The 18,588-nt window shown below is 41.1% G+C and overlaps 1 protein-coding gene across 1 annotated transcript; it reads right to left on the minus strand.

The window, feature by feature from the left end:
• Positions 1-363: 363 nt before the first annotated feature.
• endos (endosulfine alpha) lies at positions 364-18,328 on the minus strand. The gene is made up of 3 exons (XM_076206430.1): positions 18,069-18,328; positions 5,014-5,136; positions 364-1,758 (listed from the first exon to the last, which is right to left on the minus strand). The coding sequence occupies exons 1-3, from the start codon at positions 18,153-18,155 to the stop codon at positions 1,588-1,590; spliced, it is 381 nt and encodes a 126-aa protein (XP_076062545.1). The 5' UTR covers positions 18,156-18,328; the 3' UTR covers positions 364-1,587.
• Between the last annotated feature and the right edge of the window lie 260 nt (positions 18,329-18,588).

An 18,588-nucleotide genomic window follows, 5' to 3' on the forward strand; every position in this document is an offset into this window, starting at 1 on the left:
TGTGTGTGTGTATACCTTGGTTGGGTATCCCCTTATACAGGTTAAGAAACTTTTTAGTACAAGGAAAAATTTGCAAACAGCTCTGAATATAAACGGGATGCAAATATTGAAAAACAATGGCTATATATCCAATAATGAATACTCAGCACATCACTAGTACCATTACGAGTTACAAGGTAAGGTTCCTTTAAAACTACACGGTATAACATTTTCTTTATTTCCAACTTGGAGTGCATGAGCAGAAAATTTCCCACTCGTGTACACCAAGGACTTAAAGGATATAACTCAATTTTAGGTATATGCAATGGAAAATGATGCCTTAAATCCCATTACTTCATGTTTTAAAATATAAAACAGATAAGATAGAAATTATTAACCCTTTATTCAATTATTTTTTACATCTGCATTTTGTAATTCCCAAAAAAACTCCTGACTTGCTACATATTACATTATCGAGTTCCGTGGTGGTCACTCATGTTACAATGGTTTGCTTACTCTATACATGAATTATAAAATCTTTGTGGCCATTCATGTCAAGCAATTGGGTCGAGATTTTTTATTTTTCAGTGTGCACAATCCACTGATAACTGCTAAATTTTATGTTATATATATATCTAACATGCCACATGTTAACATGTTGTTCTTGCATGATGTGGCAGCCCCAAGAAAAACATACCATGATGAAGAGCCATGGCTGTGTGGACGAATTCAAAGCCAAACACTGCACAAGGATCTAAATATTGATGATGAGGGAGGGGGCTATTTCAGCACTACAAGGCAAGCAGGGATACAGCAGACAATGGTGGCACTCCTATTTCTAGATGTGCAACGATCAAAATTGTTTATGAAAGACTCTTCTCCACAATACACCAAGTACCGCTTTACACATGAAACAGACATGTCCCATGGGGTATTACTAGATTTATAACCACTACTTGATTTTAGTTTTCCATTACATTTTAAATACCATTTCATGAAAAGTGTGGCTACTTAATAAACCATATCATGTGTTGTACAAACTATGTTTGGCATCATGTTCAAAAGAAACGAATAATTATCTTGATTATATAGAAACACTCAAGGCTTTCCATCTTCTCTTTCCAAAAGCTATACCTTCCATACATGTAATGAGTAAATTATCTTCAAAACAGGTCTGCAAGATAAAGCCTTGTGAGTTTTCACCTAAAATGTATCAAATATTTGGTTGAAAGCTTGAAACTTCAAAAAAGCATGACAAACTCTTAGGATGCAGAATATTTTCAAGCTAACAGCCTTCATTTGTTTGATATTGCAGCCTGAGAAGTATTAAGACTAAAGAGAAGATAAAATAACAAGACTTGGGAACTTTAGAACTTCCCCCCCAGAAACTTCATCTCCATTTACTATGCACTACTCAAAAATAAGAATCTCCATCACCAGTCAAATCACAAGGAGGTATGTATTTCAATCACAAGACTGCACTCCAAGTATATGTATAAGCATTAACCAAACCACTTATTTCTTTCTTTAATGGAAGATATTTGTCCCTATACATCACTTTATATTACCTGGCTCGTATAGATAGAAACGAGCGTTTGAAGTTTATCTTTAAGAAGCTGAAAGTTTACTTGGCTGGATAATGGAGGTCTTGCGTACAGGTACAGACTCTGGGGTTGGGATGGCTTCACCTGTTGGCTGGGCCAGAAGAGGTGGCATTCGTGATATGTTCATTGGCTTCTGCTTTGCCATCTGGTAGTCACCAGAATCAAAATATTTTTGCTGTAAACAGAAATGAGCACATAATTACGGTCATGTTTCTGTACACAATTTTTTTTCCTGCAAACTGTTATTCCAATGGTTTACTGGCACTTCTATTCTTATGGATAATATTACATTGCTGTCAAACATCATCTTACATGTCACATGTTATTATTATATAATAATTAAGGACAGACCCACATGGTGGTATTGGTGGACTGTGACACAATCTTGTGTGTGGCACTTCGTCAAAGACCTTTTCCAAGTCCACATATACATGGTCTACCCATCTCATGCAACACATCAGTTACTCAAGTAAAAGCTTAGAGGATTTCCCTTCTCTAAATCCAATGTGATTGTTTATTAATATTCTTTGCTGTTCTTGAGGTTTCCCCAATCTATCTTATAATTTTCCCACATATTTTCGCTATGTTCTAGTAAAGGACATTGGTCTATAATTTAGTAGTATATCCATTACGCCTTTCATAAACTGGTATTACATTTGCTGAGTTCCAGTCAATGGTACTTTTCCCTCTTCTAGTAAACTAGTTATCAAATTGTGCACTTTGTTCACCAATTGTTCTCTGCATTCTTTCAATATCCTATTTGTTAACTCATCAGGTCCTGAGGCCTTCCTTGCTTTCAATATTGTAGCAATTCATAAGAACCACCCTTGACTTTGTTTCCACAGCATGGTTCCCTACACTTGGCAAAATAAAGCCATTTTACTAAATATGCAAAATAAAGCCCTGACACTAGTAACAAGATGCACCAAAACCATTCTTAGCCATTACAAAAATATTTCACACTCAGCCTTGATCCTACTACAGCTTCAAGCTGAAATCTTACTAGTTTTGGGAGCCAATATTCATGTGAACTTTACATCTATCAATATACCAAGAGATTTTCCCCCCTTATAAAGGAGGTAGCTGAGCCAAAGGCATGTACATACTCCCATCCATTCCACTTCCCTCCACCATCTTTAACTCCCTTTCATTATAGCCAAGATAGGAGGGAGGGAGGAGGGTGGAAGGGAGTGGAATATACAAGAAATGGAATGGGTGGGAGTGGTTTCTATGCCTTTTTCTTTTTGGCTACCCCCTGTGTAGGGGGAAAAAGCCTTTGGTATATATGTGTATATATGACAGGTCATCCCTGCCACCACCCACTGCCCTGGGTCAGATGCAATGCAGCTAGATATATGTAGCCACGTGTTCTGATGCTAGGATTACCAGCAAACAATATTTATATTGAAATGATAATTCACAGTAAAAATTGCTATATCAGTTTAAAACTTTGTGACATTGTTGCTAACACTCAAAGCTATTTATCAGCAAAGTTTTCATTTTTCCCCTTATTCTTAATTTTTTACCTTCACAATGTAGACCAATGTCCTTAACCCCTAGAATACATTGATCCCTGCGTAAGTGTCACGAGGTGCAAGTGAGTATGTCCTGATTATATCTATGTTGTAGCTGTAGCCGAGTGACCCCATGTACAGTGAGTCCTCCTTATATGTTAATTCTTTATCCGGTAAATTCACAGTTATGGTATTTGGTAATTACTACCCTCAATTCTATTTACGGTAAGAAAAATTCATAGATATAGTATCTGCTCGTGTTTTGGAGGTACATACATACATACATACATATACCAAGGCTTTTTCCCCCTTCCAAGGGAGGTAGCCAAAAAGGGAAAGGCATAAAAACACTCCCACCCATTTCATCCCTAAATAAACTCCACACCCCTCCCACCCTCCCTCTCATCTGAGCACCTCCTGGATGACGGGTCATCCCTGCACCCTGCCCACCACCCTGGGTCAGAAGCAGTGTCGCAAGACACAGCACATCCACAGCAAGGCCGCTTCATTTAATCGGCGACCCCCCCTCTCCGTCCCCCTTTGCATATAAGGCGAGGACGTGGAGAAATCCCTTCGGGCTGCGTCAAAAATTACTCACACATACTACCCCACCCCCCCGCCCATTCCTCCTCATGTAGTCACATCATCCATATACAACCATTCTCCACTCACCTCTGTCTTCCGTCCTCTCCCTTCCTTCCTCAACAGACATTCCCCTCTTCCCCAAAGCCCCCTTCACCCCATCCATCCACCTCATCCTAGGACGTCCCCTCATGTTCACTCCCTCCACATCTACCTTCCATACCTCTTTTACTAGTCATTCTTCACTCATTCTTTCCATGTGTCCAAACCATCCTAATATTCTTTCATCAACCCTATCTCCCAAATCCTTTTTCACCCCTGTTCTCCTCCTCACCTCCTCATTTCTCACTCTATCCAGCCTAGTAACCCCCACCATACTTCTCAGACACCTCATCTCAAACACATTCAAACTCCTCCTCTCTTCTTCTCTTATGTTCCACGTTTCTGCCCCATACAGTGCTGTTGGCACAATCACTCCTTCATACAGTCTCCTCTTCCCATCCGACTGGAGGAAGTGGATAGTTTTAGATACTTGGGTGCAAGTGTAGCAGGAAAAGGTGGAGTGAAGGTGGAGGTAGAATGTAGATTGAGAGAAGCGAGTAAATGCCTTGGTGGTTTAAAGAGTGTAATGAGGAATAGACATTTGGGAATGGATGCGAAGAGGAGACTGTATGTTTTGGAGGTAAAATTTTATATTTTGAAGAGGAAAGAGCAAGGAGAAGGTATGTCTGCCAAAGGTCGAAACTTGGGTTCGGTATGCGGCAATTTCAATTTACAGTAAGGTTTTCAGGAACGCATATGTATCGTATAATGAGGACTCACTATTCTGTGAATGGGCTTGATCATGTTTTCTGCGGTTATAAACATTCTGCATGAGAGAGAACAAGTATAACAGCAGTAACTTCATGTTTTATAATGAGCGTATAGTGATGCATCATAATACATCAGGCAACCTAAAGTGTGTGTGAATATTTGACTCTTATTGAAGAGATTAAAAAGGAGAAAGTGCATGTCTGGAGTCCAGATTATTTTACCTGGAGTCTGTAGTGCATGTCTGTAGTCTAGATTTCATTACTTCAGTTTTTTTTTTTAACTTAAAATGCCATATACAATAATTATCTCTCTTTTTCTTTTCTAATTATTTTCCTGCCATCTAGAACGCTAACACTCTCTCTCTCTCTCTCTCTAAAAAAGTCAAAATGTGAAAGCCAGAATTACAGCCAGTTCGAAAACTAGCTCTCAACTTACACCTCTAGCACACCCTTCCAAACAGTCGCAATTTCTTTTAGTCTTGCACACAAACTGATACCAATATCTGCTCTCGATATACTCACCCCTTTTTGCAAACGTTTTTGTAAAAACGCTGAGTGCCCTGCCATTGGTCTTCCAACCATTGGATATTTAGCTCGAAGTTTGGCTTCTTCTGCTGCTTCCACATTTGGGGTTGGATCACTTAACTGAAAAACAGATATATAAGAATTTCAACAAGAATTTCCAAGTGAAGCTGGTATCTGTTCAACTAGCTTAACATACATACATACATATACCAAGGCTTTTCCCCCTTACAAGGGAGGTAGCCAAAAAGAAAAATGTAATTTCGCAGAAAAATTAATTTTTCCCTGATACAAACCTGAGGTACACCTTACCATAGGATACTTTCGCGTAGTGCAATATTCCTACCGCTAAACACTGTGTTGTTTTAAAACACCTCACTCCATGGGTCTGGGCAACGGTTATCCTCAGTAAGGGGCCCTACTGGGGCACAGCCCCCCCCCCTCCCCCACAAGTCTAGCACACTACACTCCATTCTCTGAGCCAGGCATGAAATTAATCACAAGGTTTGACAGGCAAGGGAGAAGGAACTACTAGAGGGGTGGCTGAGGAGGGCCATTATAGGTAAGGAGTACCTCAGGTTTGTATCAGGGAAAAATTATTTTTCCTGCGAAAATTACATTTGTTCCGAAGAATACAAACACTTCGGTACTCCTTACCATAGGAGACTCAGACTTGGGAGGGAAGGAAGTTGTTATCTAGCCTGGGAAACCTGTAAGGAAAATTTTAGTGTGCTAAGACCTACGTTGACCAGACCCTTATACATTCCCCTAAACTTTGAAGGGCACCTAGTTCAGGAGTGGAGACAGACAGGGTATACTCACTTTGTACCACTTGAAGGGCTTGAATTGATTCCCTTGGAATGCTTGAGAGCCCTCGGCGAGGTAAGGGAATGTAGGAGTATGAGAAGGACTTTGGATAGGTATCACCGTGCTTGCCAAGCCAGAACCTGGATGAGTTGTCAGGGTCGGCTGTGTGCTACTGGGGAGGGGTATGTCATCTCAGGACTTCTTGGGCGGCCACTATGGGGCCCCAAGAGAAGTTCCCTAAAGATTCCCACATGACTTCTTTGAGGTAAAAGGAAGTGAACATAGTCTGGGACTTCCATATACCTGCTTGACTGACAGATTCTTTCGGAAGACGAGGGAGGTCCCTACTGTCCTCAGGTCATGGGCTTTTGCTCTAGGGCAATCCGTGTGGTTCATTCCGTAGGCTCTGCGGATGACTTCCTTGATCCAGTAAGAAATTGAATTCTTAGTGACAGGCTTAGGCTTACCCTTGGTAGAGACGAACAACCTCTGCAATTCTGGTCTAAGATGTTTAGTCCTCTTGAGGTAGGTCCGGATGGCTTGTACCGGGCATAGTACCATTTCCGCTTGTTCGCCCCCCTACAAAGTCGTCTAAGGAAGGAACACTAAAGGACCAGAATCTAGGGTTGGCTTTGGCTGAATCTTGGTTTTTGGCAATGAACTGGGGCAGGAAAGTGAAGGAGACCTCTTGCCATCCTTTTGAGTGGGTGACTCTATATGAGATGGCATGTAACTCCCCTAATCTCTTGGAAGATACTAGGGCTAAGAGAAAAACTGTCTTCAAGGTGAGGTCCTTCAAATGAGCATCTCGGAGGGGTTCGTAAGGGGGATCCCGCAGAGAGTTCAGGAATAATGCCACATCCCACGGAAGAGAAGTAATTTCCCCGGGGGGGGTCACGATTTTCTGAAATGTCTGAAGAGCATGGAAATTTCTGGTGACAGGGGTAGATCCATTTCCTTCAGAGAAAACACCTGATTGAGCGCTGCCCTATAGCCTTGCACTGCCGAGAGGGAGATCTTCATGGACTTCCTGAGGAAGTGGAAGAAGGAGGCAATCTCAGGAATGGTGGCTTGATCTGGGATTATTGTCCGGGAGTGGCACCATTCTGCAAAAGCATTCCATTTCCCTTGATAAAGGTTAGCTGAGGAAGAGCGAATAGGAGCGGACATGTCTTCGGTCACCTCTCTGGGAAAACCCTTCTCTAGGAGGATCCGGACCATAGTCTGAACGCGTGAAGATCGAGAGCTGACGGGTTCTTGTGCCAGGCCCCATTGATCGGTTGATGGAGAAGGTCCGGTCTTCCCTGAAGGGCCAGAGGCTCTTCCACTGCTAGTTTGAGGGCGTCTGGAAACCATGGGGCTTCTGGCCACCAAGGAGCGATCAAAGTCATCTGAAGGTTGGATGCGTTTCTTACTCTCTGGAGCACCTTCTGTAGCAAGGGAAACGGTGGGAAAGCGTAGGTGTCGAGGTTGTCCTAGCTTTGCAGAAGAGCGTCCTCTCCTGCTGCCAGCGGATCCGGGAGAGGGCTGAAATATATTGGGAGCTGGTGATTCCATCTGGTGGCAAAAAGGTCCACCAGAGGGGAGCCCCATTTGTTGATGATGAAGTTCGCTACTTTCCGATGGAGGGACCATTCCGTGCTGATTACCTGACTCCTTCTGCTGAGGTGGTCTGCCCAGACATTCTTCTTTCCTGGGATGTAGCGAGCTCTGAGTGACACTTGGAGATTCTTGGCTAAATTGAGGATGTCCATAGTCAGAAGACATAGGTCCTGTGAGACTGTGCCACCTTGCTTGTTCAGGTAGGCTACTACCGAGGAATTGTCCAACATGATGCCCACTACTTTCCCCGAGATTTGATCCTTGAAGTGACGGAGAGCCAGCAGTACTGCTTTCAACTCTAGCCAGTCGATATGGGCTGTCCGCTCGAATGTGGACCAGGAACCGCTGACGTGATCGTCGTTGAGGTGGGCTCCCCAGCCCTCCTTGGAGGCATCGGAGAATAGGAGGACTTCGGGGGCAGATGGGCCGAGGGGCATCCCCACGAGCAGGTTGCACGGGTCCTTCCACCAAAGAGAATCCTTGACTTCTCAGGTAAGGGTAATGCGTTGTCGGGTTTTCCCCCTTGCGGGAACCACTGAGACTTGAGGAGCCACTGTAGCAGTCGCATTCTTAATCTGCTCCTGGGGATTGAACTCTTGATGGAGGCCATATGGCCCAGGAGGACTTGGCACTGTTTTGCTGTCAGGAACCCGGTCGATAGTGCTTGTACAACGAGAGAAGTGAGGTTCTGGATTCTCTTCTCTACTGGGAAGGACTTCATTATGGAAGAGTCCAGGACCATACCCAGGTATGTGACTCTCTGTCTTGGAATGAAATCTGACTTCGTCTGGTTGACTATGGTGCCCAATTTGCGGATGAAGGTTAGGACCATTCCCAGGTGTTCTTGGCATAGCTGGGGAAATGTGCTAGGATCAGCTAAACGTCCAGGTAACGGAGTAGGCGAATTCCTTTGGAGTGTGACCATGCTGAAATGAGTTTGAACACTCTGGTGAAGACTTGGGGAGCTGTGGAAAGGCCGAAACATAGGCAGGTGAACTGGAGGGTGTTGCCCTTGTGGACGATTCTGAGGAATTTTCTAGATGAGGGATGCACTGGAATTTGGAAGTAGGCATCTTGGAGGTCCAGTGACACCATGAAGTCCCATTCCCTGATAGACGCCCTTACGGACTCTGGGGTGTTCATTCGGAACTTCGTCAGGGAAAGGAACTTGTTGAGGGGAGACAGATCGACGACTGGTCTCCACCCCCCTGTTGCCTTTTCTATGAGGAATAGCCTTGAGTAGAACCCTGGGTCCGGAGTCGAGACTTCCTCTAGAGCTCCTTTCTGAAGCAGAGCGGAGATTTCCTCCGCTAGGGCCCGCCCGCGATCCGAGTCCGGATGGTAGCTGCCGACTTGGATGGGATAGGGGGAGAGGGTTGGGACAGTGTGAAAAGGAAGGCGACAGCCTGCCTTGATGACCTGCATGGTCCAGTCGTCCGCCCAAAAAAAGGCATAAAATCATTCCCACCCATTCCATCCCTAAATACACTCCAGAGGGTGGAGTGGAGTGGAGTGTATTTAGGGATGGAATGGGTGGGAATGATTTTAAGCCTAACAGCCACAAAATTACCAAAAAGAGATTGCCAGAAGAAAACAAAATGTCAAATCTTAGCGGCAAACATATTTTTGTAATAAAACAAATAAAAAACCAACAAACAATAGAACAAAAGATTTATCATGTCAATATATTCAGGAGAGAGCAGGAAAAAAGTAACGGCATTCTGCAGATTAAAAGATTTTGCAGCCTTTTTATTGCTCGAAATTCCAACATTAACCTCACAATTTAAAGGGAGGAGTGGAGATAGAGGTAGATTGTAGACTGAGAGAAGCGAGTAAATGCCTTGGGAGATTAAAAGGTGTAATGAGAAAAAGATATTTGGGAATGGATGCTAAGGAGATTGTATGAAGGAGTGATTGTGCCAACACCACTAATGGGACAGAGACATGGAACATAGAGAGGAAGAGTTTAAATGTGTTTGAGATTAAATGTCCAAGATGTATGGTAGGGATTACACAGTTGGATAGGGTGAGAAATGAGGTGAAGAGGAGAGCGGTGGTGGAAAAGGAGATGGGAGATAGGGTTGATGAAAGAGTATTGGGATGGTCTGGACACATGGAAAGAATGGGTGAAGATTAGTAAAAAGTGTGGAAGGCAGAGGTGGAAGGGGTGAACATGAGAGGACAACCAAGGATGAGATGAATGGAATGGGATAAGGGGCATTGAGCAAGAGGGGGATGTTTGGTGAGGATGGGAGAAGGCAGAAGACAGGGGTGAGTGGAGTGTGGCTGGGTATGGATGTTACTGTGATGCATGAAAGGGAGTGGGTGGGTGGGAAATGGGGGGGTCAGGGAGTGGTTATGTGTGAATGATATTTTGACACTGCCCAAAGGGATTTCCCTCTCTTCAAAGTTACTGCATGAGGGGACAGAGAAGGGGGGTGGGGTGGATATCATCGATTAAACGAAGCAGCCTTGATCTGGATGTGCCATGTCTTGCTGCATTGCTTCTGACTCAGGGCAATGGGAGAGATGCAGGGATGACCTATCCTCCAGGAGGAGCTAAGATGAGAGGGAGGGGTGGTGAATGGGGGTGGAATGGGTAGGGATGAAATGGTTGGGAGTGGAATTATACCTTTTGATTTTGGCTACCTCCCTTATAAGAGGGAAAAATTCCTTGGTATATGTATGTATAAGATTCAATGCATCACCCATCCACCAAACCTCCAAAAATAAAATAACTGTAATACAACATGGACAAATCTGAATTTGTACCTATGTGCAGTGCTATTTATAATTATATTTCTACAAACCTTGCTTATATGACCTTGGTATCAATTAGCTACCATGATTACTCTTTGCCCCCTCACCCTGTCATCCTATTGGTTAATAAAACAAATAATACATTAGCAAACACATGTAGCAATATGACCTGCAACTGGTTATGCAATAGCATCCTGAATTGAAACTATTACCCAAATCTTTACTGCTGAAATCTTCACTATCCTCACTTCTTTAAATATTATCAACAACTATCCCACTATCCAATATCACTATACGAGATACACCAAATGCCCCACAATCAATCTCCATCCTCAAATCCTGCCATTCACTGGTCCATACAATCCATTTATGGATCATCCAAATATATTTGTTCTTAGAATCAGTACACTTCCATTGGACAGACATTTCATGTAGGCATTCCAGCACTGAAGTTGAGATAGATTGAGAGACTACTTCCAACCCTTTTGATGCCTCCACTCTAATGCCAGTCCTTCAATTAATGTTATAAACATGGCAAGGATGATGGGAACAACCAACAATCATTTAAAAACTATCAAACCCCACATACTTCTATGGCTGTCCTCTCACATGACTGACACTTTGAAACAGTACTAACAAGCTGAAGATTATTACATTCCTGCTTAAATTACGGCCACTTTGTGACAGGAAAACCTTTCCAATTGTCAATATAAAGCTGCTCTCACAATACCAAACTATTAGATTGGTCAAATTATACAACTCCCCACATTGACCACATTCTATATAATTTGCTCCCTCAAATAACGACTATAACATATCCTGAGTGACAAAACTACAATATCTATCATTTAAAAAAAAAAAAACCTCCCACACACACACATTGAACAAAACAATAATGTGTAGAAACACACATTGCATGAAACAATAGTGTGTTTAAACACCATACAAGAATTTAAGAACAAACCAGATATTGCGAGATACAAAGACAGGTCACTACAAGCATAACTCTCCTTCCTGACTACAAATACCTTTAATCATTCAATCCACTGCCCCTAATCTCTTTTGTAGAAGACCCATGGCCTCCAGGAACCCAGAGTAACAGCCTCTGGTTGGGACCGTAAGTCATTTACAGAAGAGCTAATGTGTTGTCTGGGGATTGATAGTGTGGGGTGTATTAGTATAGGTGTTCTCTGTCTTGTGTGTGGCTGGCCATATTCTGTGTTGATTCAGTACCATCTTAATGATGGATGGTGTCCTAGGCACAGGTGTGCTATTGTGGTCAGTGTCTGGTGTGAGAGGATTTTCTCTGAAGGACTTGTATCTAAGGGTTGTTGTTGGAGTATTGAGTATGGCGCCCTTTCTTGAAGGGGTTGTTTGGTGACCTGGGTGTAAACATGTTTCTGTGTGGTTTGGGTGGTAGGCTGTGGTGGATGTTAGAGAGTAGAAAGCTGCTGGTTTATCTATCTATTTTATTATAAATTCTGTTGGTGCTGCTTTTGAGATGCAGTGTTGTAAAAACTGGAACGACCTTCCTGAGTGGGTAACAAGTACAGACTCAGCCCAGTTGTTGTTGTTGGAGTATTGAGTATGGTGCCCTTTCTTGAAGGGGTTGTTTGGTGACCTGGGTGTAAACATGTTTCTGTGTGGTTTGGGTGGTAGGCTGTGGTGGATGTTAGAGTAGCAAGCTGCTGGTTTATCTATCTATTTTATTATAAATTCTGTTGGAGGTGCTTTTGAGATGCAGTGTTGTAAAAACTGGAACGACCTTCCTGAGTGGGTAACAAGTACAGACTCAGCCCAGTTGTTCGAGTCCAGGTTGGGAAAGTATTGGCAGAACCAGGACCAGAAATATTACCATAAAACATAAAATGTAACAAGCAACCAAGCAACTAGTCAATACTCAAGCTGCCATACTGGAGCCATATGCTCCCTTCAGCCTCTTCTAGGGATTTGTGCGTGAGAAAATAGTCAAACTGTCTGTAGCATAATACATGATAATAGAATGAGATTGTCCAAAGAGTACTGGTAAACTAGTTTGTAAAGACAAGCCAATTTTGCTGCTAAAATACTGAATGCATTTAAATTTATGTTACCAAATAAACGAACAAGTATGCAGACATTACCCAGTGCAGAGGAACAAATACGCTGCACATATAACATCTTTAATACAAATTTTGGGTAATCTCCAGAAGTGTACACCTAAGTGGTATAGCAATAGAAAATTAAATATAAATTTCATAAGTTATAATACATCAACATGTTTGATTTTGTTTATTATCTAAGACAAATTAACATGTCTAATAAATTGGTCTAGTCTAACCTAAGCCAACCTCCTATGGGGTATGCATTTGGCTTAACACTTAAATTCTTGTTGCATATGAAAGACCATTTCATTAGAAACAAAATACTCTTTAAATTTTTTAAATAGATTGAAAAATAAGGGAGATACAATTTTTTTTTATTCCAAATTTTTGGCTAGACTATTATAACAGATGATGTTGTGATTGCATGAGGACGAATGGGCGGGGGGTGAGGTAGTATGTGTGAGTAAATTTTGACGCAGCCCGAAGGGATTTCTCCCCGTCCTCTCCTTATATGCAAGGGGGGACGGAGAGGGGGGGTCGCCGATTAAATGAAGCGGCCTTGCTGTGGATGTGCTGTGTCTTGCGACACTGCTTCTGACCCAGGGCGGTGGGCAAGGTGCAGGGATGACCCGTCATCCAGGAGGTGCTCAGATGAGAGGGAGGGTGGGAGGGGTGTGGAGTGTATTTAGGGATGAAATGGGTGGGAGTGTTTTTATGCCTTTCCCTTTTTGGCTACCTCCCTTGAAAGGGGGAAAAAGCCTTGGTATATATATGTATGTATCATAACAGAGAATTAAGGGTGGTTATTTGTAAAGATTTTGGTAAGGAAATACACAACCCTAAACCAGTGGTCCAATTTTAGTTAAATTTGAAATATATTGGTTTTATGGGTCAACAAATCATGTGGGCATGTAAAAAACAATATGGGACATCTGCATCATACCAAATTTGCATTTCCATGGCAACGATTGTCAAAATAATTCACAAAATCCAAACTGTTGGTCCAAGTTAAATACAATTTGGCATATGAAAGTTTTATGGGTCAACAAATCACCTGAGCCACACCAAAAACAATGTAGGACCCTCGCTTTATGCTATTCTTACTAACAACAATCGTGTTGCCATGGCAACAATTAAGACGGTACATGTGAATCCACGGGTGGTGTCACCATCGTGGATGGAATTTTGCTACCACAATTTTGAGCGACCCATTTGACTAGGTTCTCCCGAGTTTGAGCTCTGATAGCATTCAATGCATACACAGGTTGTTCAAAATGTCTTCCTGTTCTAGAAGTTCACAATCATTCTTCAAAAATAGAAGGATTGCCGCTAGATGGCATCTAGTGGCAAAACTTGATGATCTAAAACTCATTTTTCATGGGTAAATGCACAGCTGCATCATGAAAACAATCTTGAAATTGCTCATTTCCAGGTAAAAATTTAAGTAAAAACGCACATATCACAATAAAAAGTTCATATATTGCTTTCTTCCCTTTAAATTTCCACTCTGAAAACTAAATTCCCTCTGCAACTATCTAAATTTATGTTTAAATTGGTGAAAATCTGTCAATTTTTAAAGAAGTACACCTAGTTTGCAGCTGTTTTCTCTCCAACGGCACAGGGAATGCTATATTATCATCTACACCTGGAAGGTGTTAGAAAAGAGGGTGACCAACACTTGTATTCAAGAAACGGTCCACCAAAGAAGAGGGAGGTTGCTATGTGAGGACTACTCCTGGATCAACACTGAGCATCAAGTCCAGAATACACAACAGCTTCTCGTTCAATGGGCCAAGATTGTTTGTCTGCATCCTGTCCACACTGAGAAACATAACAGGGGTGTCTCCAGACACCTTCAAAAAACATCTGGATATATGGTTGGCCAAAATACCAAACCAGCCACCAACACCAGGATACACCAGCCCCAACCATCTGATGGATTGGACCATTGATGTGAGGGAGTTGCCTGGTCACAGTGGGACCCCAGTCTAGCTGCGTCGATCACCGACAGAAGTCATCAAAGTGTAGTGATGTCAAAAAAAAAAAAAATATTGTTGCATATGAAAGAACTTTATTAGAAACAAAATGCTTTTTAAATTTTTGAAATAGCTTGAAAAAAAAGGGAGATACTATTTTTTTGAATTGTTTTTTTAGCCTGCATTTTTGGCTCGACTTTACCATAAAATGTTAGAATTAAGGGTAGTAATTTGTAAAGATTTCGGTAAAGAAATACACATTAACTCTAAACCACTGGTCCAATTTTATTAAAATTCGGAATACTTGGGTTTTATGGATCAACAAATCACATGAGCATGTCAAAAACAATGTGAAACACCTCCATCATACCATATTTGCCTTTTCATGGCAACCATGAAGTTCTCAATTTTCAGATTATCATCGATGAAATCCAAACCACTGGCCCAATTGACATGCATGTGAAGGTTTTATGGGTTAACAAATCACCTGAGCATGTCATTAACATTGCAGGACCTTCTTCTTACACCATTCTCACTAACACCTATCATGTTGCCATGGCAACTGTTGTCAATTAAGAAATAATCAATAAAATTCAAACCGCTGGCCCAGTTGACATGCAACTTGGCATGTGAAGGTTTTATGGGTCAACAAATCACCTTGCAGGGCCTTCTTCTTATACCATTCTTACTAATACCTATCATGTTGCCATGGCAACTGTTGTCAATTTAGAAATAATCTATAAAATCCAAACCGCTGGCCCAATTGACATGCAACTTGTCATGTGAAGGTTTTATGGGTTAACAAATCACCTGAGCATGTCATTAACATTGCAGGACCTTTTTCTTGTACCATTCTTACTAACACCTATCATGTTGCCATGGCAACTGTTGTCAATATAGAAACAATCAATAAAATCCAAACCGTTGGCCCAATTGACATGCAACTTGTCATGTGACAGTTTTATGGGTCAACAAATCACCTGAGCATGTCATTAACATTGCAGGACCTTCTTCTTATACCATTCTTACTAACACCTATCATGTTGCCATGGCAACTGCTGTCAAATTAGAAATAATCTATAAAATCCAAACCTATGGCCCAATTGACATGCAACTTGGTATGTGAAGGTTTTATGGGTTAACAAATCACCTGAGCATGTCAATAACATTGCAGGACCTTCTTATACCATTCTTACTAACACCTTACCTACTGACCCAGGGCAGTGGACAGGGTGCAGGGATGACCCGTCATCTAGGAGGTGCTAAGATGGGAGGGAGGGTGGAGGGGTGTGGAGTGTTTTCGGGGATGAAATGGGTGGGAATGTTTTTGTGCCTTGTCCTTTTTGGCTACCCCCCTGGTAAGGGGGAAAAAAGCCTTGGTATATGTATGTACTAACACCTATCATGTTGCCATGGCAACTGCTGTCAATTTAGAAATAATAAAATCCAAACCTCTGGCCCAATTGACATGCAACTTTGCATGTGAAGGTTTTATGGGTCAACGGATCACCTGAGCATGTCATTAACATTGCAGGACCTTCTTCTTATACCATTCTTACTAACACCTATCATGTTGCCATGGCAACTGTTGTCAATTTAGAAATAATCAATAAAATCCAAACCACTGGCACAACTGACATGCAACTTGACATGTGAAGGTTTTATGGGTTAACAAATCTCCTGAGCATGTCAAAAACAATGCAGGACCTTCCTTTTATACTGCTCTTACTAACACCTATCATGTTGCCATGGCAATTGTTGTCAATTTAGAAATAATAAAATCCAAACCCCTGGCACAACTGACATGCAATTTGGCATGTGAAGGTTTTATGGGTCAACAAATCACTTGAGCATATCAAAAACAATGCAGGACCTTCCTTTTATACTGTTCTTACTAACATCTATCATGTTGCCATGGCAACTGTTGTCAAATTAGAAATAATCAATAAAATCCAAACCGCTGGCCCAACTGACATGCAACTTGGCATGAAAAGGTTTTATGGGTCAAAAAATATCCTGAGCATGTCTAAAATAATGCAGGACTTTCCTCTTACACCGTTCTTACTGACACCTATCACGTTGCCATGGCAACGATATGTCGAATAGGCATCTAAGCTTCAAGAAACTTAGATTGCACAACTGCGCTATTACCAATGATTTCCAAGTTGCTCATATCCGGTAGAATAGAGGCTAATAAACAACATTTTTACATTAAATATTATATGATTTAGTTTCTTGCCTTTACACTTTTACTCGGTAAGAATTAGTAAAGTTTTGAAGAACTGGGCATAAACTTGTTTAACCCCTTCCATACGGTGCCGCACACGTAGGCTTCATGAGGAGCAAGTGGATTCGCGACGCTGCCATATCGGCGTCTTGATTATATTTATTGTAGTCGCCCCTGTTTTTTTACATTCTCCAAAATGCGCCCTGAATCCCATTCTCTGTGGTTTTCAAAATTTGCGGGTGAAAGAGAGAACGATCGATATAAGCGGTGACTATATTTTATGATGCGAGTATTATTACGACACGTCATACGGCTGGCATTGGCTGCTGCCCACGAGATTTAAGTCCCGTACTGAAGTGGTTAACAACAAGATAATTTTAATACCCTGCAAATGTGCTGAATGCTCCAAGCATTCAAACTAAGCCAAACAAAAATCAAAATCCAACGGGGCGCAAAAGATGGCGATAGCGGCGCCGCGCATGGTTTCGCATGTGACTATATGCCTACATGTATTGCCATTAAGCTCAAATATAAATTAATCAACTATCTTAAGCTTCTCCTTTCCAGGAGAAATTAGGTTAAAAAATAAGTTTATTAAGGTTAAAATATTGTGTATTGATGTCTCACCTTAATATTTTTACTCGGAAAACTATTTTGCTGAGGTTGATAACCAAACTTCCGTTTAAATCAGTGAAAATTTGTTTGCATTTCAAGAATTGGGCATACACTTACACAACAATATAATTTGAATACTCTGTGCACGCGCTAAATGATGCAAGCATTCAAACTGAGGCATACTTATTTAAGCGGGCCGCAAAAGATTGCGTTGTAAATAGTACATGTGCGCCCGTACCTACAAAGTGTATCAAAGTGTAAGTGTAATTTTTTTTAACAGGACAATACTATGAAATTCCTGCATACGAGTCGAACACTACCAGAGTTCAAACTCAAGTTATGCCAGTCGAAAGGGTTGCAAAAAATGGCAGTGTAAACATTACATCTATGATGGTGGCATCACTTGCGGATGTGCGCGAACCTACCTAGTGGTCATCAGACTAGACTACACCAGTTTTAGACCTCCATTAGTTCATCTTCCACAACAAAAACAAACATGGCATCTCAAAGCTTGCTGTCTCAGTTGTCGCTGGTTTTTTGCTTTAAGCGTGTTTTTTTTTTTTATAGATTTCCACCAAGAAAAACAGATGTTGAAATATTTTCATTTGCAAAAATTATATCTTAATTCAATTTTTAAAGATATATCCCTTAGGTGTGCACTTCTGGAGTATTACATAATTTTGAAAAGTCAAAATGAGTTTCCTTCAAACATCAATACCTTTAACAAGAATTATAACTTAAATGACTTTGGAAAAAAAGAAAGAAAATTATGGGAAGAAAATACAAACTCATGCAATCTTATAACCTAGTGTAACTTTAACAAAACTGAATTAAGGGGGGGCTGATGGGATGGCAAAACCTCCTACACATCGATATCGACATGACCCGGTTCTACACATGGTAAATGAATTTATCATTCTTGACAGGTGACTTGTTTGTTTACATCTTAAAATTCGACTAAGAATATGGAGTTTCCTATCTCACCTCTTTTGTCTCTTCTTCTGATTCTTTGGATCTTTCTTCGTTCTTTTCAACTGTCTCAGAGTCTACATTATCTTCCTTTTCAGACATTTTGATATAAACTGATCACACTAACCGTGACACTTAAAGAAAATTATGTCGTTGCTAAAGTATAACGAAAAATTTCTTAAGCTACTGACAGTGTGGATCGTAATCGTCTAGTAACAAAGGCTTTAAATTATCTAAGAATCATTTTCCCGTATCCTTTTAGTACAGGTTGTAATGTTTTATGTTTTGAAATTATAAATAATATATTACAACAAGCAAAATGTAATTATATATATCAAATTAAATGAGATCAATATTTTACATCGGAATTCAAAACAGTTGCATTGTCTTAAATACCATTAAAAATATCCCTAAAAATCTCATGCACATAATCTGAGCCAAATATTCATTATAATATATTCTGAAAATGTATAATTTAGTAAACTTTTAGCCACAGACATTAAGCCTGCAAGAAAAATATATATAATGAAACACT

Source organism: Oratosquilla oratoria, chromosome 23 (genome assembly GCF_046742065.1).
Source record: "Oratosquilla oratoria isolate Oo_2021 chromosome 23, ASM4674206v1, whole genome shotgun sequence".
NCBI lineage: Eukaryota > Metazoa > Arthropoda > Malacostraca > Stomatopoda > Squillidae > Oratosquilla > Oratosquilla oratoria.

Bases quoted from the DNA above. Each gene is read 5' to 3' on its own strand.
- endos (XM_076206430.1), bottom strand. From the start codon at position 18,155: ATGTCTGAAAAGGAAGATAATGTAGACTCTGAGACAGTTGAAAAGAAC. The intron at 5,137-18,068 runs GTGAGATAGGAA...TCTGTTTTTCAG, and splicing joins CAGAAGAAGAGACAAAAGAG to TTAAGTGATCCAACCCCAAA. The intron at 1,759-5,013 runs GTGAGTATATCG...TTCTGTTTACAG, and splicing joins AAAAACGTTTGCAAAAAGGG to CAAAAATATTTTGATTCTGG.